The 23,215-nt window shown below is 61.8% G+C and overlaps 1 protein-coding gene and 1 long non-coding RNA gene across 7 annotated transcripts; one reads left to right on the top strand and one right to left on the bottom strand.

Moving 5' to 3' along the window:
* Positions 1-273: 273 nt before the first annotated feature.
* Positions 274-18,232, bottom strand: IGF2 (insulin like growth factor 2). Of its 6 annotated transcripts, XM_072790401.1 has the most exons (5): positions 18,090-18,108; positions 12,989-13,082; positions 6,001-6,163; positions 4,001-4,161; positions 274-3,823 (listed from the first exon to the last, which is right to left on the bottom strand). In XM_072790401.1, the coding sequence occupies exons 3-5, from the start codon at positions 6,161-6,163 to the stop codon at positions 3,584-3,586; spliced, it is 564 nt and encodes a 187-aa protein (XP_072646502.1). In that variant the 5' UTR covers positions 12,989-13,082; positions 18,090-18,108; the 3' UTR covers positions 274-3,583. The 6 variants fall into 6 exon arrangements, with proteins under 6 accessions (XP_072646502.1, XP_072646501.1, XP_072646500.1 ...); XM_072790400.1 differs by lacking the exon at positions 12,989-13,082 and having other exon boundaries at positions 18,090-18,232; XM_072790399.1 differs by lacking the exons at positions 12,989-13,082; positions 18,090-18,108 and adding an exon at positions 8,826-9,334.
* Positions 11,360-19,152, top strand: LOC140612623 (uncharacterized). The gene is made up of 4 exons (XR_012013764.1): positions 11,360-11,453; positions 15,980-16,051; positions 16,650-16,969; positions 17,826-19,152. It is a non-coding gene; the product is annotated as an uncharacterized lncRNA (long non-coding RNA).
* The last annotated feature ends 4,063 nt before the right edge of the window (positions 19,153-23,215 follow it).

Genomic DNA, 23,215 nt, shown 5'->3' with positions numbered 1-23,215 from the left:
TGTGGGCTCTTGGAAACCACCCCACCCCGGGGCCTCTCCTGCCTCAGGGTACCCCAACTTTGAGGATTTGGTGCCTGAGAATGTCCTAGAGCAGGACCCTTGGCCCCATGCAGATGGCCATGGTCACTGCTAAGAGCGTGCAGGCTTTTGGGCTGTTCTCACTTGCCCTGTGCACTGTGAAGGCAGCAGAGGGGTGCCTGCACCCCCAGGGACCTCCCTCCCACCCTCCTCAATCCTGAATGCAAGTGAAAAAGCAGAGAACTCAGAACAAGATACATTTGAATGCTTTATTGGGATTGCGAGCGATAAATGTTAAAGACAAAACCCAAGCAATGAATTTTGCCAGAAATATCAGCATGTTAAAGGGGTCAAGTGGAGGCCCACACCAGCCACTGCCAGACAGATGGGCCGCGACAGTGGGCAAGGTGACATTCGGTGCTTGGCGCGTGGGGGGTCTTCAGGTGATGGTGGGGGGGACCCAAGAGGGAGTCCCGCTGAAGACAGTTGAGGAGGGAGAAAAGATGGACAGCCACAGTCGGGGCTCAGGAGGTCAGATGGGGGCCCGGGTCAGGATGGCGGAGGACCCTGGGAGAGCTGCTTGCTGGGGGACACAGAGGAGCGTCAGCAGACGGCCTTGGAGCACCCACCCCACAAGAGGCAGAATGTAACACTGGGTGGGGTGGGCATCCAGCAGGATGGGCAGGCAATTTGGGGTGCCTCCAAGTCTTTTTGGATCTCAGGCCAATCTGTCTGGGTCCCAATTATGACAATTTGGCTCTTTTCGGCTCTGTCCAATAGTCCGAATGGCCCACTCCCCGGACGCCTGCCGAGGGACCCTCTGTGCCGCTGGTGGGCTGACACGCACCGCCCCCTGGGCCATGCCAGCCCCGTCACTGGGGCCCAGAAGCCTCGGGCCTCTAGAATGCTAGTCAGGCTGCCATGCAGGGGGGCTGCACTGAGGGCAGAAGTGGGGGTGAGGTAAACCTCCCAGCCGCCCGGATCCCCGCCACAGCCCTAGGCTCCGAGATGGTGGCTGGTTCGGTATCACCAGACCCGTGGGCCTCGGGGCCCAAGCGACCCCAGTCGGTGGACCATTCTCGCAGCTCTCCTGCTCTGCAGGGCCTGCATCCTCCTGACCTCCCCTACTCCCCGACCTCACCCTGCCTGGGCCCCAGGATGCCCCGTGGAGCTCTGAGCCTCCTGGGGACAAGACAGGGTGCTGAGGAAACGGGCAAGGTGTCACCGAGGGGTGGGGGGAGGGCTCCCCAAGTGCACGGAAGGCGACCACCTGCTCCAGCCCGATGGAGCCCCTCTACTTACACACCTGCAACCCCTTCCCCCCCAGCCAGCCTGGGCCAGCTGGGGGCCCCTTCCTGGTGGCCTCCGAGCACCTTCCGGACACCGAGGAGACGCCTCCCCGCCCCCTCCTCCGCTCCCCAGGACCTCCGGGGACCAGCCACTGTCCCCACAGGCCAGGCCGGGCAGTGGCCCACTCCCATCCCTCAGGCTTCTCCGTGAGGTGCAGTGGCCAGCGCCCCACGGAGGCCCCACTCTCCACTCAACCCAAGCAAAAGGGACAGATTAAAACAAAAACCAAAATGGGACGATAAATGGCGGAGAGCAGGACGTGCGGCTTTACCGCGGTGGTGGTGGTGGTGGTGGTGGTGGTGGTGGTGGTGGTGGCTTCGTACGTCATTACTTTGTCACTGCTCCCCTGTTACATGGGACGGGAGTAACGTGAGCGCATAAAAAGCTAAGGAGGGATCAAAAAAAAAAAAAAAAAAAGGAAAAAAGCCCCAGGAGAAACCAATTAAAGGGGGGAAATAGATCAATTGGCGTAAATTTGGGTTCCTGATTGGATTGTAATTCTGCACTTGTTGCTCCTGACTTGTCAACTCCAAACCTCACGGGACCACTTCCTACTCTAGAGCATCCCCCCACCCAGCCCCCACTGCCCCCCACCCGCCCCTCCAACCGCCAGACTTCCCACACTCCCCACCATCCTTGCCTGCCTCCAGGGGACCTCCCATTTCTGAGAGGCCCCAGGGGGCTGGCAAAGATGGTCCCTAGGTGTGCTGGGGGTCCCAGATCTTTCTCACAAGAGCACACCTAGGGGGTCAGGCTACCGGGTAGGGCACGTCTTGCTCGGCTACAGCCACCTCCAGTCTGGCCAAATCAGTTCCTCAGTCTGCATGATGGCAGGGGGCACGGGTGCCGGTGGGGCCTGGGGGTGTCGGGCTCACACCACGGGGGCCGTGGGTAAAGCCACCTCCCTCACCTCAGAAAGATGGATTGCTCTTCTCCCACCTGAGGAGCGCATCCCAGGGGCCAGGAAGGGAGCTCAGGACATGAAAACCACACCAATGAACAGCTCAGAGAGCGGTCTGACGTGCACTGTGCTGGGTTCACCCATCCGTGTGCATGTGTGCGTGTGTGGGCATGAGGGTGTGCAGGTGAGGGTGTTTGTGTGTGCATATGTGTGAGCATATGTGGGCAAGAGCGTGTGTACATGTGTGTGAGCATATGTGTGAGGCAGTGTGTGTGCATATATGTGTGAGCATGTGTGTGAGAGTATATGCATGTGTGTGAGCATGTGTGTGAGTGCATGCATGTAGGGAGTGTCTGCAGGAATGTCTGTGGGTGTGTGTGATTTTTAGGGTGGGAATTATGATGTAAGATTTTGCGACGTGGGTTTTGGGAGGATGGATTTTAGGGTGTTTGGGGGTTTGTGCCAATTAAAGTTTATTCTCACAAATTTCGGTGTTCATGTTCTGTTCTCCCCTCCTTTCGCCTCCCTGGGAGCCCCCATCTAGCTCCATGGTGACTTTCGAGGATGGGAAACAGAGTGAGGAACGAGTCTGGGGGTTTGCTGTTGTAAGAAGGCCAATTCTCCCCAGATGTGGCCAGAATTTTGCCTGAGGAGGCGAGCCGGCTGCAGATGGTGACGTGCCTACCTGCAGATGGGGTCCCTTCCTTTCTCCTGGAGGTCAGGCGCTCGAGCCCACGGCCAATCTGACTCGAGGTCCCTGGGGAAGAGAAGGAAGGGGGGGGCCTAATTCTTTCATGATGCCAATTGTTTTTAAGCCAATTTGGTTTTGGTATTTTTTTTTTTAAGCCAATTGATAATTTTAGGGTTGTTTTTTTTTAACTAATTAATTTTGCTGGTGTTCCTAAAAAGCCAATTTGTTTTAAGGGGACTGATGTGTGTGTGTGTGTGTGTGTGTGTGAGAGAGAGAGAGAGAGAGAGAGAGAGAGAGAGAGAGAGATTTTCAGAAATTCGTAGGTTTTTCTGTTGTGTAATTTGGGATAATTTGGGGGGGGTAATTTTGGGGGGTTATGAAAGCCAATTGAGTTTGTACATTTTTAGAGGTGTTACTAGGATCTCCTCAGCCTGATGGAGAGGGCCAAGGAGAGAAGAGCCTGACATGGGGAGGTTGGGGCATGGGGGCTGGGGGTGGGGGAGCCCGCAGAGGGAACGCGACCTCGAGAGATGTTAGAGGCGGGACCCGATGGAATGGCCCCTGGTCAAGAGGAGGGCACGAGGTGGACGGTGCCGTCTTGCAGAATTACGCGACATTTTGGCTCACTTCTGATTGCCGGATGCCTCTGGAGAGGCGCCCCCGTGGGTGGCGGGGTCGTGGGTGGGCAGGGCGATCAGCGGACGGTGACGCTTGGCCTCTCTGAACGCCTCGAGCTCCTTGGCGAGCATGCGACCCCGCCGGGCGCGCAGGAGGGCAGGCAGACCTCTGCGCAGGCGTTGGGCGGACTGCTTCCAGGTGTCGTATTGGAAGAACTTGCCCACGGGGTATCTGGGGAAGTTGTCCTGAGGGGGAAGGGCCAGTCAGGGGGTGCCTGGCTCGTGGGGGGCCATCCGATGGGTGACCAGCCATGACCACAGCGTGGGGACCCCAGTCACACTGCAGGCCCTGGGCGCCGGCCACACCCTGGTCCCCCAGCTCAGAGGTGACACCTCCCACCCCGACACCAGGTCCCCTCTCACCGGAAGCACGGTCGGAGGGGTCGACACGTCCCTCTCGGACTTGGCGGGGGTGGCACAGTAGGTCTCCAGAAGGGCCAGGTCGCAGCTACGGAAACAGCACTCTTCCACGATGCCACGGCTGCTGCGGCGGGTCACGCGGCTCGCCGGCCTGCCTGGAAGTCCCACAGGGGGAAGAAGAGCCGCACTTGAGCACCGGCCCCCACGGTCCCCCCACAAGCGGGCTTTTGGCCGGTGGCCGCCCAAGGCAAGCGGGGGGAGGGCAGGACAGGGGGATAGCCAGCCTCGTGGAGGAAGGGTGTAAGAGTGGGCAGGTGGGGTGCCCAGGAAGGACAGGAGGGGAAGTGGGGGTGCATGTGCCAGGACCAGCCCCTGGCCTCCTGGTGCCTCCCTGCTCGCATGGAGAGTGGACACAGCCCCCACCCCAGTCCCGCTGCCCAGGGAAGTGGGGAAAATGTGCTGGCATGAGGCCGGCTCAGGAGGCCGCCCACCAGGGATCCAGCCCCCACAGTGCGGGGCACAGGGTCCCATCTTGAAGGCCAGGTTGGGACGCAAGTGCCGCCGTCCCTGAGCAGAGCAGGAGCCCGGGTGGCTCCCAGCCCTCAAGACGCCACGCTGAGGCAGGCTTGGGAGAGGAAGAGGAAGACGGGAGGGGAGGAGTGAGGACCTGCATGAAACCACGTCCTCCTTTCCTCCCGTCCTCCCCGTCCCTCCGCTGCTCAGGCTCCAAGGTCAGCTGCGAGGAAAGGTCTCGGCCCTCACCTTGGGGGGCCAAGGGCAGGCACCCCTGGGGAGGATGTCCCACGGGGGCAGGGGGCTCAGCCGGGCCCTCCTGGCAAGGGACCCACTCCCTGGGCACCAGACCCTACCATGCCACTTCCTGCCCCCAAACGAGGCAGGTGCTCACGCGAGAGAGGGCACAGGTGAGACCAGGGTGGCCAGGGCTTCAGAAGCAAGGAGAAGCAGGAGCGCTTTTCAGAGAGAAGCTGTGAGATACTGAGGCTGGTGTTTGTGGGTAAGTAGAGGCTGCAGAGGGGCCTGCCACATGTGGAGTGCAAGGGCCAGGCCTGACCACGAGGGCGTCCCCCACCCCCACCCAGCTCCGGCATCAGGGCTAAACCCAGGAGGCATACTTGCCCTCTCCACCTGCAAGGTCCACCTGGGCCTGCTCCTCTGCCCCATCCTTAGGTAAGGAAACGGAGGCCCAGCTTTCTGGGAGGTGAGGTCAAGGGCCCACACCCCCGAGGAAGGGATCACCTCCACCTGGGGGTTCCACATGGGGACGGGGCAAGGAGAAGCAAAGGTCTCAGGGATGGAAATAGAGAAGCATGAGGAGCAGCCAGAGAGCTCTTGAGCCAGCAGGTGGGCACCCCACATGGTGGCCCGCCCCCAGTGCTGTCCGATAGCAGGGATGCCTCTCACCCCCACTGTGCCCAGGTGGAGCTGCGACAGATGCTTTGGTTTTTACTGGTCTCTGACCTATTTTATTTAATTTTAATTCAGGTAATCCCACTGTCGAAAGGTCGGGCACGGTGCAAATGTGGGGGGAACTTCAGTGCTCACAGCTCTGTCTGCAAGCAGGTCCAGAAGAAGTAGTGAGGGAAAGCAACCCCCTCCCTCCCCCTCTCCCAGTCCAGCGCCCCCACCCCCACCTGCCAAGGGCTGGCCTCCACTCAGATATCCCCCCTTCCTGGGAGGAGAGTGTTCTACTTCAAGTCGTATTGTGGACAAGTCAGGGAGTGTGAGCCCACCCAGGCACACTGCAGGCGCCCCCTAAACGTGGACTCAGTTGTGCTCACAAAGGCTCAGAGCAAGAGAGCCTGGGCGGTCACCTTGTAGGAGTTTCCCTCTGCCTGGCCCCCCACACCAGGCATCCTAGAGGGCGTCCACAGGCATCTGGGTGATGGTTTGGCGGGGGGGGGGGGGGGGGTGCCCTCCAGCATTTATTGAGTGCCTGCTGTGTGCGCCCTGCCCCTGGCCTCACCGCACGCTGAGCTACTCACTGAAGTAGAAGCCGCGGTCCCCACAGACAAACTGGAGGGTGTCCACCAGCTCCCCGCCGCACAGAGTCTCACTGGGGCGGTAAGCAGCAAAGCAGCACGAGGCCAAGGCCAAGAAGGTCAGCAGCACCAGCATCGACTTCCCCATCGGGACCCCCATCGGCATCTGCGGGGTAGAGGGAAGAGGCCATGAGCTCACCCGCCTGCCCCGCTGGGGCCTGGCCCCACCATCTACCCCCAACCCCAAACACCAGCCCAGCTGTCCCCTCGTTCCAAGTTCCATTACAGCTTGAGAGCGCGGCGTCCTCCTAAACACGAATCTTTTAATTGCAGAAATAACACGCACTTTCACTGCCCAGGCGGGGTGCCTGAAGCACATCTCTGATTGGCACCGGGTGCTGGTCAGCAGTCTCATGTGGGGATGATCATCCCCCATCATCACCCCAGCAGGAGCTCAGCCACCCCCAGCTGCCGGACACTGAACCTGGCCTCTGGCCTATGAAGTCATGGGGGCGGGGCCGCACGGGGCAGTGGCCACTCCTCGGACCTCCCAGCATCAGCCAAGATGGCAGACAGCCCCACCCCACCACAGAGCATGTGCATCCCAGAGGACCAGCTACCCCCCCCAGCAGCAGGGGGTCCTGCAGGGCCAGTCCCACCCCTCCCCCTCCCAGTCTGTGGCTGAGCAAAGCCCAGGTCAAGGATCCAGTGGCTAGTGCCAGTGCCAACCACACTCCCAGAGGACCTGCTCTCCTGAATCGCTCAGTCCCCCACTCCAGTCTGCCCTGGGCACCCTAAAACACAAAGGCCAAAAGCGTTCTTTGCAGGCCTGGCATCACACCACTCAGGGCTAGACACACTTCAAAGTCCCTCTGGGATCACCAGATCTTCTCCCCACTGGGGTACCAAACCCCACAGGTCAGGCCACCTGGAGGCTGGACACCAGGTCCTCAGGGCCCAGTCTAGAAGGACACACCCCCTGCATAGGCTGTGTGGCTGCAGACCCCAGGCAAGGGTTAACCAGATCTCTTAAGGGTTGGGGGGGCTTGGGAGGGGCTGCTTGAGCAGGGGCTGCCCCTGCTCCCTCCAGAAAGTGGAAGCCCCTCCCCACACTTCCAGGCAGGCAGCCCCAGTCTGCCCTCCGCAGGCCCAAGTACAAACCCTTTCAGGGGTGACAGTCACCGCCGAGTGCCTTGGAGCCCACTGGCACCCTGATGCTACCCACGCCAGGGGCTGGGCAGCCCGCCCAGAGGTGCCCCTCCCAGGCTCCACACCCAGTGGGCATGTGGGGGGGGGGGCACCAACCAGCAAGCCCCTTCCCAGCCTGGAGCCAGGCTGCAGCAGGCTAGGCCCAGGAAATTTCTGATGCCATAAATCCTGTAGGAGAGGAGGGGGAATAAGAAAGGAGCGCGATCTCCCTGAAACCCGCAAAAGAGCAGTGGGCAGCTCCACAGCAGGATCTAAGGTGCCACCCTGCTCACCTCCTCCTGCCCTAGGCCGCGCCCCAGCCAGGCTCCCAGGCTGCCCCCGCTGCTGCCCCCTTCCAAATTCTAAGAACAATTTGGCCAGCAAGCGACTGGGCGCCAGCCGAGCGGCAGCTGCGTCCTCCTGCAAGCCCGGCCACTCTAGTGCGGGGTCTGGTCCAGAGCACAAGCGGAGAGCAGAGGCCGGAGAGGCAGGGAGAGGTGTGGGCCAGGTGAGCAAGCCCGGGAGGAGGGAGGGTAGGGGTGAGGAGGGCAGAGGCAGAGAGGAGGGGCCGAGGGGCCGAGGCCCCAGGCCATCAGCAGGAGGGCAGGCCGGAGCGAGAGGGCAGCGGGTCCTCGCTCAACAGCCCTGGTTACCTGCAGCTGGACAGGAGGCTCGCTGGGGTTGGTGGAGGAGGAGGAAGAGGAGGAGGAGGAGGAGGAGACTGGAAGGCTGCCTCACTGGAGAAGCTAATGTCCAGTTTGCAGGCTGGTCAGTGCTTCAGCTTTTATGTGTGAGCGGGCTCCTCCCAGTCCGGGCTCCACCCTACCCCCCACCCCTCTCCCGCTGACCACTCCCCCCGCCCCCTTTGCTCCCGCCCCCTCGGTCCTCGCAGCCAGTCCCTTCTCTCCTGCACCCCCAACAGCTAGCCCTGGTCCATCCCTTAGCGCGGTACCACGGGGTGGGGGTGGGGGGCTCCTGCTGCACCCCCAGCCCAAGCAGACACCGGGAGATGTGGGGGGAGGCGGTTAGGACGGGGGGCTGCTCTACACCTCCTTGTATGGAAGGTTCCATCTGCCCACTGGGCAGGGGCAGTTACCCTCTGTGGGCTGAACACCCCTGCCCCCGTGCGCCTCCCAGCAGCCCCTCTCCCCAGATTCCTGGGTGGAAATGTTGGGGACAGGGAAGGGGGGGGAAGCCGTGGGGGGGTCCTCTGCAAATGTGGCGCCTGGTCTGAGCCTCTTGCCAAATCGCCCCCTCTTCCATCCTGGCCCCGCCCACCCCGTCTTCCTCCTTCAGTCTTGCTGGCACCGAGTCAACATACCAGGGTGGGTTTCTGAGCCTTGCGCCCCTCCTCGTTACCCCGCACCCCGGGGACCAACAGGGCCCTCCCACACGCGGCGCGGGTGGCGGACTCTCTGCAACAGCCCCCTGCACCCACCAACCGACCAGGAAGTCGGCTTTGCGGACAGCGCACACCTCCCCGGGCACGTCCCGGGGCCCCTGCCCAGCGCGCGCACCACCACCACCCCCCCGCCCCGCTCCGGCGGCGCAGGGGGAGACCGGCGCGCGGCCCCTCCGGGCAGGCCCCCGCCCCCCCGGGCCCGCAGGCCCCCTCCCCTCCCCGCACGCACGCCGCTTACCTGGAAGCCGGCGCAGCTGCCGCCCACCTCCCTGCTGCGTATCGCAAACCGAACAGCGGGCGTTGGCCCTCCTGCCGGACACTCCTCTGCCAGCGCCGCTCTGGCCGAGTCGCGGGGGCCGAATGTGCGACGGGGCAGAACGGGGGGATGGCTTTTTTTTGGGGGGGGGACTCTTCTGATAGTTCAGGGAGGGCGGGCTGTCTGCGGGCCGGGGCGGGCCAGATGTTGTACTTTTAGGGGGGGAAAGGGTATCGGGAAATGAGGTCAGCTGTTGTATCAAGGACAGAGGGGGGCAGAGATAGTGAGAGACCCAGAGAGAACGTGAGCGGGGGGGGCCAAAGAGAGGGCGAGAGGGAGAGAGGACAGCGAGAGGCGGGCAGGCTCGCAGCGGGGGAGAACAGCGCGGAGAGAAACAGAAAGCGTATAATTAATCCACTTCGGGACGGCGGGGCGAGAGGGCGGGCGTGGAGGGGGAGGGAGTCGGAGGCGAGGCGCTGGGGGGGGCGGGAGGGAGCGCAGGGCAGGCTGCGGGCGAGCGGAGCGCGGGCGCCGGGGCCAGAGGCCAGAGAGGGGCCGGGGGCGCACAGAGAAGCAAGGGCAGGGCGCCACGTCGAGGGCCGGGGAAGGTGTGGAGGGGGGCGGAGCGGAGGGGCGCCCGAGCCGCGGACGCCCGGCTCGGAGCGGGCCGACGGAGCCCTCTGCCGTCGCGAGCCCGGGCCCGGGAAGGGGGTGGCGGTGGCGGAGGCGGCGCCGAGCCGCTCGGGACGCGGCGAGGAAGGGAGCGGCGGGCCGCGCGCCGGGGAGGGCTGGGGGCAGCGCGGGGGATGACAACGCCGGCGGCCTGCGAGCCGGACTGCCTGCGGGGGGGACCGCCTCCTCGGGCGAAGCGGGGAGAGGGCGTTGAGGTAGATGGAGGAGGAGGCGGCGGGGGTCCGCAGGCCCGGCGGAGCGCGGCCCCGCCGACGGCGCCCGAGGCGGGAGTCAGCAGCGTGGCGGCGGGCGGCGAGGACGCGGGGCCGCCGGCCGGGTGGAGGCGCTGGCGGGCCGAGCGCGGGCGGGCGTGGGCCAGGAGGCGGGGGCGGCCGGAAGGGGGGGGCCGGGGGCCGGCCTGGCCTCACGCAGCTCCGCCGGAGAGCAGGCGATCTGCGGGCGCCAACGCCCGGCTCTTATAGCCGCGCCACCCCGCGGCCCGGCGCCCGCTCGGGCCCCGCTGGCCCCGCGCCCGCGCCAATGGGCGCCCTCCGGGCGCTGGCCCCGCCCTCGGACCGCCCCCGCGGCTCGAGCGAGGGGGGGCGAGGGCTGGGGGGCCCCGGGTCCGGGGGCGACGGTGGGGGGGGCCGTGGGGTGCTCGCGGCGCGGTGGGGTTGGGGGCGGGGAGCGGCAGAAGGCGACAGAAATCCCGAGTCCCCTTTCCAAAGTGTATAGGGGGAGCCCCCCCTTTCGGGTTCCGGGGAACCAGGGGTTCTCTAGGCTCGCGCACGCGGGGGGCGCGAAGCGGGAAAAGCAGGCGGCATTCCCCGCGCGAGCCGCAGCGCCCGACGGACAGCGAGGGTGCAGGTGGTCCGGTGCCGGGCCAGGGTCCCCGAGTCTCGCAGGGGGCGGGGGGGGGGGTGGGCTGCAGGGCAGGGCGCAATCCCCGGGCACGGGCGGGCGCGCAGCCGCCACCTGCCCGAGCAGCGCGGCGGCCGGAGCCTGAGCGCCCCCCGGTGCCGCGGGAGCTGGGGTGGAGCCGCGGCGGCCGCCAGGTGCGGTCCGCGGCAGAGGCCGGGCGGGGACCGGGCGGGACCGGGCGGGACAGAGCAGCAGGGCGGGAACCCGCGCCCCGATCCTACCTGCAACACCGAGCTCACCGGCCTTCGTCTAATCAGCTCGCCTTGGGGGCCCACCCAAAATATCCGGATAATGACTCCCGCGTCCTCAGGGCGCTGGACTTGCGTAGAGTCGGGTTGAGCCCGGGGGGCCACCACGATAATTTGGGGGTCTGGGGAAACCATCTCCTGGAGAGTGTGGACGACGTCAGAAGTGGTGATTTTCACCAAGTCAAAACCACGCACGAGCCCGGGCGCCCCAGCCGCCCCCCGGCGCCCCGGCCACCCGTGCCTCTCCGAGGGGAAGGGGCCACGGCGGAAGCCCGCGCCGGCTCGCCCCCTCGCTCCGCCATCAATCACCTCTCCCGCGCTGGGCGCGCGCCTCCCCGAGTCCCCTGTCCGGCGGACGGGAAGGCTCCGCCGCGCGCACTGGGTGCGCCTCTCGTCCGCGTCCCTGCGACCCGGGGCCCGGCCCTCCCGCCTGGGGCCCTCCCTCCTGGGGCTCTCCCGCCTCGGGGCCTCCGAGCTTCCCCACCGCTGCGGTCTCTGCAGACAGCAAACGGAAGCGGCACGGGTTTGGGGCGCGCGTCCCCAGGAGCGCGGCCGCCAAGCGCCAGCCGTCCGCAGGTCCCGCGCCCCGTTCCGGGGTCCCCCGCGCGACGACGGCGGCGGGCGGGCGGGGAAGCGGGCGGCGGCGGCGGCGGGGAGCTCACCGCGAGGCCGGAGGCTGCAGGCTGCAGGCTGGAGACGGCGTCCGCGGGCGCACGAGCAGCCGAGGCGGCGAGCGAGCGCTGTGCGGCGGCGGTGGACGCTGCTGGAGGTGAGCGAGACCCCAGGGGCCGTCCCCAGTGTCCGGGGGCAACGCCCAGTCCGTTGGAAGACCCGGGGACAATGCCCAAATTTGGGGGAAACTGGGGGCAATGCCCAGTCGTCCTCCTGGACGCGGGAGAAGCACTGCCCACGTCCTGGCGGACAGGCTGCTGGGCCAAGCGTGTCGGGGGAGCGCGGAGAGAAATGTCCCAAATCCTAGGAGCCCCGGGGCCTTCGCGGGAGACGAAGGGTGGCCGAAGAGCAGTGCCCGCCGCGCGCGGGGCAGGGAACAATGCGCACGGCCCGGGAACGCCAGGCAGAGCTCTGTGTGCTCTGCTCTGCGGATGAAAGTACTAGTGCCCGACCTCGGAGACCCTGGGCAGGCCCCGTCCGTGTGGGGTCCTGTAATCAGTGACTCAATTTGAGACTGCAAATACAGGGTCCGAGTTTGGGGGATCAGTGGACCTTGCTCAGTGCCACGGGGGCGGGGGCGGGGGGTGGGGGGAGAGACGAGAGATCCTAGTCTAAAATATGGGGACACCCAATATGTTGGTCAGCAAGCTTAAGGGGGCCCCAGGCCGATTTGTGGGAGATAGGTTTTGGGGTGACTGGGGAAATTTTCAGAGTGAAACCTGGGGGGACCTCAGAGGCACATTATCTGAAATTGGGGAAAGTGAAACACTGAGCACACTTTGGGGATCCAGGAGAAATATCAGCGTGCTGGAGGGACTTAGATATTCACTTCCACAATTTAGAAATGGAACTTAGTGGCCTGGAAGCGGGTGCTGCCAAGGAAGTAACCTCCATAATTGTCCTGGCTCTGGAGACAATCTTCAATATCCTTTAGAGACTCAGGAAATACTATCTAAACCTGTGACTGTGATCCGTACATCGGGGAAATGCAGAAAATCCATGTCCGCTTACATTTTAATTTTTAACTGGCTTCAATTAGTTTATTTTTGGCGAGCAGGAAAAAAATTATCCTGTTTTCTTGGTCACTGTCTGCATTTGGGGAACCCAAGTAAAACATGTCCCAAGTTTTGGGGATCCATGGGGCTTCTCCAGTGGAGGCAGATATCTAAATGTCAGGGACCCTGGGTAGTAGCCAGGAAGCTTGTAGGACACAGGCCCAGAAGACCTGAGGTTTCTAGGGTATTTTTTGATCCCTGGACATTTTCATTTAGGAGTGGGGCATGCAAAGTTGCCTAAATTTAGGGGGACTTGGGGAGCAAGGGTCATTAAATCAGAAGACCCAAAATTCAATGTTTAGGGGTGGTGGAAAGCTCAGTTGTTTTGTGGAGGAAAAAAAAAGTCCCAATTTAATTTGGAGGACTGGGAGACATGCCTCAATCTGAAGACCCCCAGGAAATCCATTTTTGAATCTAGGGATCCAGGGAAGTTGTTGAGAGTCCTCAGAAAAATATCTAAGTTTTAGGGTAAAAGTATTAAGAGTTCGTAGGTTGCGAGGCCCGGAAAATCAGTGTCCAAAACTGGTGATCTACAGAGAGCTTGCCATGTGCGAAAGACCCAGGAAAAGTTACTTACATTTTAGGTGACTTTGTGGGTGTGCAAGATGCTCTGGAGTCCAAGAAATCAGTGCCTTTCTGTGACCCGAGTGTAGTAATGACTGTTTTCGGGCCTGGAGGGCAATACGTGATATTTGAGAGAGCTCAGCGTGTTCAAATATAAGGGATCAAGGAAAGGGTACAGTGTCATCCTGGGGTTTGAGATCACTGTGTGCATTTCAGAAAATCCTGATCTTTGTCAATAAACCAGTGGGACACAGGGAGTGTTTTAACGCTCAAAGTGTTATTATGGTGGAGAGAAAATGTTCCGAATATTTGGTTACTGGGGACACTCAACAGAGCCCAGGACAGCAAGACTTTTGGTTTGTGTAGGGGTTTGTTTCCTGTGTGCTGTGGCCCAGGGGAACCTGCATAACCCACGGTCACAATTAAAGCACATCTCGAGTCATTGCTCCGTGTGCTTTCTGGGGCCTGGGTGACAGTGTCTGATCTGTAAGGGACCTGATTAGTAACCAAGAAGCTTGGAGAACCCTGAAAACCAGTGCAGTGCGTCTGAATTTTCATGGCCCACACATACAAAAATATTGCTCAATGAGATCTGGGGATCAGAAATCATCCTCTCAACTTTGTGGAAGTCAGAAAACCAGAGTGCAGACTATTTATGATTCAGAAAAGGGCTCGGTAGGCTCTGGGTGCAATGCCTCAGTTTTCGTGAAGGAATTAGGGAGGCTCGTTCACACTTTGGAGGTTCTGGGCAAAGTGCTCAGTGTTTTGGGGGGACCTGGGAGTCTTCATGTAAGATTTAGGGAACCCAGGCTGGTGCCAATACATTTGTGGGATGCGGAGGACAGCGTCCTAAAGTGTGGTGAACCAGGAGAACAGGGCTTCAGTGTGGGGGAGCCCGGACAGACACAAGCAGGCTAGCTTCAGAGACCTTGCAGTTAGTGCCCCAAATTATGGAGGCACAGGGAGAAAGCTCCACTTGTTTTGGAGACGGTGCCTAAGTGCCAGCAACACCCTGTCCACCGTCTGGGGAGCCAGGCAAATTGGTCAGCAACATGACCCGGGGTTAACGCTGAGATTTTAGGGGAGATGGGATGGCGGTGCATCAACTGGAGCAGGGCATACACAACTGCTAACAGCCTGGGAGAAAATGTCCAATGCGTTGGGGGACCCAGGCCACTAGGTGACTGGGGAAGCCTGCGGGGGCTTGCGTGTCTCCAGGTGCCCGGACATGGACATGCGAGAAAAATCTCGTGGCCTAGGGAAATGCATGTAGAGGACCTGGGAGCAAGCCTTCAGTTTGGAGTGTCACAGGGGGAAAAAAATAATAACGATGCCCGCGCTTGGTAGGAGCAGGGAGGTCGCGCGGGGGGCTGCGACCCTGGAGGTGCAGCAGTGGGGCTCCCGGGGCCGGGCAGGCGCCGCGCCGCCGCCGCCGCCGCTCCCCCGCGTCTGGGGGCTCGCGCGCGGAGCAGGGGCGCCCTCCCGGGGGACGCGGGCAGGTAGCGCCGGCTCCTGGGGCGCGCGCCCCGGAAGGAGAAGCGCAGCTCTTTCCCGGGCCTTCTGGTCGCCGGGAGCGCGCCTGTGGCAGCTGCCAGGCTGAGCGGCCGCGGGGCGGAGGGGAGGCACCCGGGACCCGAGAGGGAGCGACTTGGGCGCGGCGCCCCGGCGCTCCCGGGGCTCCCCGCTCCCCGCTGGGCCGCCTCCGACGCCGGCCCCGCGCTCCCCGCCGCCGCCGCGCCCCACGCGCTCCCGCGCTGCGAGCCTAGGCGAAGCCGCATCCCGGCGGCCGCCGCGGGCAGGCTCGTCCCCGGCTCGGCTTGGGGGCCCGGGAGCACCCCACACAGCCACCCCCGCGCGCCCGGGCACCCCGCGAGCGCGCTTCGGGCTTCAACCAGCCCGCACGCGGGGCCAAAACCAGTTTTGCCTGGAAACCCGAAGAAGGGGGTGCTGGGGAAGAAGAAGGGAGACCTGGGGGGGGGGAACACTGCATGGTGGCTGGGGCACCAGGGGTCTCCTTTCGTTTTCTCCAAGCATTTTCTTGCAAAGCCTCACTATCTCGGCTGGGAAAGGCCAGTTGCTTAAAAGCCAGTGTTGCAGCTGACGCAGCCGCAAGGCGCTGCTGGCACGAACAGGGTCACCCCCTGGACCTGAGCGACCCTGGGGGTGGGCAGCATCTGAAGGGTGCAGAGCTGCCAGGAGGAAGGCACTTCTGGGGCACAGTGGGCCAGCGGGATCCCGGGGCCACTGCAGTGGGCACTGCTCAACCCCATGGTCACCCCTGAGAGGGACCCCAGCTAGAAAGGGCGGCTCGAAGCCTGACATTCTGGGAAGGCAGGGGTTAATGCCATTGGACAGGTGTGGGGACCCAGTCTAGGCTGAGGCAGCCCTCCACATGGTTTTGGCAAGACAGGGAGACCCCCCCCCTCCCCACACCACCACCATGAAAAACAGCCCATTTTCCACCCAGGCCAGGCACGTGGGGAATGTTCCCCCTTCAAATTCCAGTCCGCATCAATCACCCCGTGTCCCATTCCAAGAACATCTGGCCTGTCTCCCCCCCACCCATCACCGCCCCCTCCCCTCTCCACCAGCCGTGTAGACTCCTGTGTCCCCAGCTTTCAGGCCTGTGCGGGTGTGCCTGGGGACGGAGGGAGGGCGAGAGGGGAGCTTCCAGCTTCCATGAACCCTGGGCGCCTTCAAGGTGCTCTCTGCTTCATGGGGACCAGTGAATTTTGGGGCGGGGAGTTGAGTCCCTGGGAGCCCAGAGCACATTTCCAGTCGTCCCCCGGAAGGGCCTCAGCTTATGGACAAACCCAGGGCTCCCTGAGGTTCTGCGCTGGGCTCCCCACCTTTCCGCCAGGCCTGCTTTCCAGACTGGGAGTGGGAGGGATGCTGAGGTGAGATCCCCTTTGCAAAGGGTGGGCTTTCCCCCAGTTAGGGGTGCATGCGGAGAGGGGGGCACAGCAGCAGCGGGGGGTCCCCATCCTGCTCTCTGCTCACACAGGCGCCCGCCCTGGAGAAGCCTCTGCCTGGTGCTTGGAGACATGCCCTTGCAGCCTCTGCCTGGACCTTGGAGGTAGGACAACTGAGGCCACTTTGGGGTGCCAGGCTGAGGCACTGGGGCAAGGAGGGGGGGTTGCATATGTTCTCCCTTCCCCCTTCTCCTCCCCCCCTCCAAGAGCTGCCCGCTGAACCGTAGCCTTATTTAGTCAAAAAGTATGGCTAAGGGGGCAGGCTTGGCAGGGGCAGATCCGGGTCACCCTGGGGCTCAGAAGAGGTACTGACTGCCCCCAGCCAGCACCAGTGTTAGGCTGTCCCCGACTTCCGGCCCTCCACTGTAGGACAGGAGCTAGCTGCAGCAGCCTGAGCGGTGGTGGGGCTGGGGTCTCTCCTGCACAGAGCTTGGCTGGCAGCACTTCAGCCCCAGCGCCACCCTCCCCCCTGCCCTGCTCCAGCCCCGGCAGCAGCAAGAGCCTCCCCTGCAGACCGCAAACCCCTGCTCCACGGAGAAGGAGAAGAATCGTCCCCCCACCAAAATTCGGACTCACCCTAAGAGCGTGGCCCCTACGCCCCAGGCCTGCGGCTGCGCTCTCGCCCGCCTCCCGGCTCCCCTGCTCCCCTGCTCCCCTGCTCCCAGCAGGCGGCCTTTCTCCTTCAAGGGTTTCCTCCCACAGCTCTGGCTCCGAGCTGGCCGCTCCCTGCTCCCTGGGACCAAGCCCAGCGTTTTGCAAACTCTGCTCCGTTCTCCGAGGGTCCCCTGAGCGCCCCTCCCTCACCCACCGCAGAGCACCCGCCACTGATGCGCACGCGGATCATGGACTGGGCTCCAGGAGGGGCTCCCAGCTCTGTGTCAGCCCCAGCTGGAAGCAAGGGACAGGGACTCGGACAGAACCAACAGGACCCGACGGCACCAGCCACCCAAGGCACCAGGCGGCACCAGCCACCCAAGGCACCAGGCACCACAAGCCAATGATCCATGAAACAAAAGCTGAAAGTAGGTAGGGGTCGGGTGGGGGCCCCCAAGGGAGGGGGTGAGCAGGCGCATTGGGGAGGGACCCAGGCACGGCCACTATTGTGCTATTTTATGTCGTGTCCAAAATAAAGACACTTTAAAAGTGTCATGGCCTCTCTCTCAGATGGGCCAACCGGGCTGGAAGGGGGTCACCTGCTGGGTCCCTCCCTGCCAACTCTGAAGGGGGACCTCAGTCACTTTAAGGTCCAGTGCAGGGACAGATACCCACCCTGCCCCCACTTCCAAAGCTTCCCGAGACCCTGGAGCTAAGCACCCCTCTAGGGCAGCTCTGCCTGAGCCCCTGTCCCAGTACCTTGTCAGTGAACTAGCGTGGCAGTCACCTCCAAGCCTGCTTCAGAAGTGTCCCAGGCGCTCTGACCCCGGGCCTTTCTATTCTCCCCCCCAACCCCCACTCACACACACAGGAAGCCCCTCCGGCTGAACACAATGGAATCCTGACACCGGTGCTTGTATGGCCCCGTGCAGCGCTCAGAGTGCCTGTGTGGGCCCTGGGTCACTACCTCCCTTTCCTCTCATAATCGAACAGCCAGGAGGTCTGAGACTGCCACCTACTTTGACAAATGGGGACACAGAGAGGTCAAGCCACTGGTGCAAGGTCCCACAGCCCGGCAGCCAAGAGCAGGGAGGACCTGGGTCTCACATACCCCAGGCCCGCTTGCCTGGGCTCTCCAGCTTCTGTCCCTTTGATGAGTTTCCCCTCTCCCCCAATGCCCCTGTTGCTTTCCTTCTCCTTCCTCCAATTCTCTCCCCACCTGGTCCATGTCCCCTGCCTCCTCCCATGCACGGCTCCCTCCCTTCCCTTGCCTTCTTTTGCCAGGAGCTCCCTGGCCAAGGACCCCTGGAGGAGCCCAGAGTGCAAGGAGCCTGCTGTGCTCACACCAGGGACAGGCACCTGGAGCAGACCCCCTGAATCACAGATGACCCGCCGTGTGACACTGAACACACCCCAGCTTCCCCAGGCCTGGTGGGGAGGGGGTGCCCCTTGGACAGAAGGAAAGGAGGCCCTGGCACCCAGCCTGACACTTGGAGAGCTCAGCCAGCTGACACCTCTGCCTGGCCCTGGGGATCTGAAGACACTCACCGCTCTGGCGCTGGAGCTTGCTGCGGGTCTCAGTGCTGAGCGCGGGGGGACCACCTGGGCCACAGGCCGCAGCAGCTCACCTCAGGGCTGGGTTCTCGAGCGGCTCTGGCCGACTGTGGCTCAGGCTGCAGTTCCGGCTGGGGCTGCGGCTCCAGCTGGGGGGCAGCCTGGGCAGGGGCCTCTGCAGGATGAGATGCCAGGCCTTGGGGCTTGGGATCTACCTCCCCCCCTGGGAGTTCGGCAGTGACTCTTCCCCTGGGGAAAACACAAAGGTGTTCCTGAGATGAGCACTTTTAAAACAAATCCCCCCAAGCCAGAGCCCTTCCAGTCCCCTGGCTGTTCAGTGGGAAGGCCTGCAGGTCACCTTGCCAGGGTTTGGGGTGGCAGCTCCTCTTCCTGTTCCTCTGGCTGCCTACCTCCCCCTTTTTCAAGGTACAAGGGAAAGGGGAAGTGGCCCACAGTTCACCTAGGTCTGGGCTTCCCAGCAGCCAAGCCTGAAATGGTGCCTGCCCATGAAGAGGCAGGAGCCCCTTCTGGGGGGGTGGGCTGCCCCTTCCTGGCTGGTGTGGATGTGTGCCTGGGCATGGGGTGGGGGTTGCCCACACAAGGCCTGCCTTGGGGATCCCAGCACACTGTGTGACCACCCCCTACTCTCCAACATTCCCACCTTTGCTGGAAGCAAGGAGGGGGCCAGGCACAAAGCAAAGGACACATGGTTCTGTATGCAGAAGTCAGCTGGATGATTGGGGGGTGGTGCGGTGGGACACTGGGCTTCCCTGGGAGATGAAACCCATCCCCACCAGCTGTATGGAGAAGTCTGGGACCCTGGATGAAGGGGAGAGAAGCTTCACATGCAGAATTATGCATGCTCCCTGGGGAAACTGCCCTTGCCCCAATGTCCATTCTGTGGGAATGAGAAGCACCAGGAGAATCTGGGGAGGGGGCATGCTGGCAGGGGGACAGGAGCTCTAGTCTTCCCATCCTGCTGAGGGGTACCAAGGCACTTGGCCATCCTTTGTCCTCCTCCTCACTCTCCTTTCCAGTTATTTAGTGGGATTCTTTGGTTATGGTTGGGAGGGGTAGGGAGCGGGGAGAGGGGGAAGCTTTACTTTTAAAATGGTATAAAAAAAAAAACTGTTCCAAAACCTCGGGCCCCTGGCCCCTCTGCATGGTCTCCTGTTTCTCTTTGGTTGGGATTGGTGGTAGTGGTTGGGGGGGAGGGGGGTTTGCAGCAAGAGCAAACTTCTCACACAGAAAAACCCTGCCTTTTACATTTGCAAGAACAGCTGTTCACTCCCGTGGAGAAGAACAGCCCTACCCTCCACCCCTGCCCCTCCCACTCTGCCTGGCAGATTAGTGAAGGAAAACCTATTTTCCTTGCAAAAGCCTCTGTGGCTCTGCATAGCCCTATAGAAGAGCCCCTCCCCACTTGTCTTTCCTATTCCCTCCAAAGTTGAGGCTACACTTAGGCAGCTTGCCCTAGGCCCTCCTTCCCACAGCACAGGTTCTGTCCCCCCTTTCAGAAATGGGGATCTTGTTAGCTGCCCCAAGCCCCCAGCCCACCCATGCCTCAACACAGCATGCAGTGCTTCTCACACAGAGGCTGCAGCAAGAGGGAGGGAAGCCCGGTCACCTGTACTCTAGTCGCTGCGTAGTCCCCGAAGTGCCCGGGCGGTGGATAAAGAGGACCGGGGAGTCACTGGTGCCCAAGGCTCTCTGCCGAAACTGCCCGGACGATGATCCGCTGGTCGGGCCAATATTAGCAGTCGTCGCCAAAGCAGGGGGTGCTCTGGCTGGGGTGCCCAGACCCTCCAGCCGGGTTGACGTGGAGGAGGAGGAGGAGGAGGGGGACGAGGCTGAGGCTGGAGAGACGACGAAGGGCACTTTTAGAGTGTGCATTATAATAGCCCCCTAGAAGCGTAGAAGCGGGAGAGGCTCTCCACCGGAGCACAGCACCTGCTCCAATGCCAACTGAAATTAGTCTTGCCCCTCACCTCCTCGTCCCCTCCACGCCTTTCCTCGAGCCCCTCCAAATTGGGTAGCGTTGCGCCAACTCAGTGGTGCTGGGGCCACTGGGCAGCTGGCTGTGGCACCTTCTCATGCCAGGGCACAGTGCACAGGGGGGTGGAGACTTGGCCCGCCCCCTGACCCCACAGAGAGGCGTGTGTGGGTGGGGGCATAGACCGGAAGCACTCCTCCAAGAGGTGGGACTATGGGGAGGGGTGGTGAGTGGGTGGGGCCTCCTTAGATTGACACTTGGCAGTCACTTGACACCCTGGAATGCCCGTGGGCGTGGCACGGGTAAAATGGCAACGGGCCATAAGCAGAAAAAAAGCAGGGTTCGAGAATGGTCAGAAAAAACTCTTTTTAGGTGCTCCCAAGGCAGCTGCACTGCAGCGCTGTCACATTCTCCAGTCCTTAGGGGGTAGAGGCCTCGTCTGGGAGTTTCCTTCTCTCACTGGTCACTTCTGATAGGACCCCTGCACCATAGGTGTGGTGGCAGGTGGCAACCCTGAGTACCAGTCCTGCTCTTAGGTACTGAGGGTGGGATGTTGGGCTCATAGCCTTTGAGTGTGGCTGAAACTCCAATCGATGCACAGCCTCATGGCCATCAACAGCTGGGGAAGGGCCCAGGCAGACATGCTGCCCAATGGAGCTAAATCTCACAGGGAATTTAAACCTATCTCCCAAGGCTTGTAGGGAGAGCAGGAAGCAGAGCAAAGATTCACTGAGGGGCAAAGACATGGGTATGTCCCAGGAGGCCACCAGTCCCACCCATCCCAGCTCCCTGCACCCCAGCTGGGTACAGTTAACTGGCATATGCTAGGGTTTCACTCTCACACAAACCCTCAATCAAACTCCCTTCCTTAGCTGGAGGGATGGTGCATCCGGTGGGGACGACAGGATTTTTGGTGGAGAATAGAGACTTGAGGGGGGACTCCAATCTTGCAAGTGTGTCTCAAAGGCTATAGATGCTCCAGAGCCACACCACCCTACAGGAAGAGGGCTGGTGGGACTTCCTGCTGGGCTCTTGGATAAGGAGGGACGCAGAGATGCTAAAGGGCCCTGAGGCAGGTCTGGGGCACATGGAGGGGAGTCAGTGTGAGTCAGCCCACAGTTCCTGGGGTAGAGTAGGCACTTGCTCATGTTGGCTGTGACCCTGAGCTCAAGTGGGCTCTATGGCCTGAAGGCTTTGCATCCCGTGCTGTCCCCTGCAAGAAACTCAGATGTTGCAAGGAGCTACTGCCTGGTTCTTATGGGAAGACCTAGCTGGGACCTGCCAAGCCACAGGCGTGGCTGGGGAGTGCAAGAGCTGACTCCAAGGCAGACATGAGGGTTCTACAGGAGGCCCACCAAACTGAGAAGGTGGGCAGCCAAGGGGCTGAAAAGGAAGTAGCTTTTCAAACCCACAGATCACTTCCTGGAAACATGGAAGCTCCCATCCCTAAAACAGTGTCTTGAATCTGAGTTCTGCCCTAATCTGGATTCTTATCTCAGGCCTGGCCCAAAAGGGAATATGCAGGGCGATTTTAACCCACCAGAATCTTGGAACCCAGAGTGCTTAAGCAAGGGGAGGGGGGCGGAGGATGGGTTAGGGTGGGGAGGGCCCAGGAGGACTAGCTAAGCCAGGTCACCACTAAGGCAGTGCTAGAGGCATTGGGTCAGAGAGATGGGTGAGGGCTGGGACCCATGGCCCTGTATTCCATTTCTTTTCCATGGTGGAGGGAGAGCACATGGCCAAAAGGGGATACAGATAGTGGGAACACAAAAGGGACAAGTTTGGAGTGCCCAATGGAACTAAATCTCACTGAGAACTTAAACTTGTCCTCCAAGCTTGCAGGGACACCTCATAACAAAAACTTCATTGCCCTACCTTTAGGCCTGGGAGAGGATCATCCCGCCCTGGAGTTCTGGCCAGGAACTCATTTATTCAGGAGACTCCTGGGGCACCCCCAGAAATCATGAAGTGCGGAGTTTCCTCCACTTGGCGGCTTGAGCGGCCTCATGCTGACACCTGGTGGCCACTTTTAGATTTACAGCGAAAGAGCCCACTGGTCTTAGAACAACCTGGGGAGAAGGCTGGGGGTGGGCCAAAGGACATTTCTCACCCAGGCAGCCCCTGAAAGCGTCAGAGTACTTACAGGTGGGCTCTGCACCTTCATGTACTCAGAACGGAGGCTCCTATCCGCCTCCATCCTGGCATGACAGAACAGGTGGTGGAGGGAGGCCTAAGGGAATGCCCCCCTTGGGGGACTCTCCAACACCAGCGGATGCGGCACAGATGCCCAAAACCACAGGTGCAAGCTGGGACACCTTCCAGAAGCATTGCTGTGTTCTGAAAATTAGAGGTGTCTATATTATATTTGTATCAGGATAATATCAGATGGATTACTGAGAAGCTCTGGGAGGGGTGTTGGGACCCCCACCCCAGGCAGGGACCTGGGGAGGAGCTGGGGCAGCCTGAGTTTTGCCCTCCAAGCCCGACGGGGAGCGGGGTTTTCCAAATCTGGCCCGAGCCCGACACCTTGTGGCTATCTGTTAGAAGTGCAGCTACAGCCTCAGAAAGTCTAGTTTCCCTTAAATAGGTAATAGTGTCACCTGGACGATGACAGGGTCACTTTACCAAACCTGGGAATTGAGAGAACCCCATCCTGAATGCGCTAGGTTTTGTGCCAGGAGACTCCCTGCATCTGCACAGCAGGCAGTCTGACTGGCCCTGGGTTGGGGAGGAGACTGCAGAGGCCAGCTCATGGACTTGAGGGCTCCGCAGGCCTCATCACCAGGGCTCTGGGGCAGCTCAGCCTGATGGGGGCAAGGGACGGATGGACAAGGGGAGGCCTGGAGGCTGGCTCGGTTCACATTCCGGCTTTGCCCATGGAGGTGAGCAAGCTGGGCCATGCTCTCAGCTTCCACCTCCTCCTGACCTCGTGAGTCCCATGTACTGGGGCATCAAGCCTGGAATCAGTGTCTGGCGCAGAGTAAGGCCAATAAATGCTCACTATTTTACTGCCCCAATGCGAATGTGTACCTGTCCCTCACTCCCCTCACCGTTGGCACTAGAACATTCTTCCCTGGTGCCATACAGAGATGCACCCCAGGTGGCTGGTAGGGCGGCTGCAGGCCCT

Source organism: Canis lupus, chromosome 21, assembly GCF_048164855.1.
Source record: "Canis lupus baileyi chromosome 21, mCanLup2.hap1, whole genome shotgun sequence".
In the NCBI taxonomy this organism is placed as follows: Eukaryota; Metazoa; Chordata; class Mammalia; order Carnivora; family Canidae; genus Canis; species Canis lupus.
This window is presented reverse-complemented; position numbering and strand designations above follow the sequence as displayed.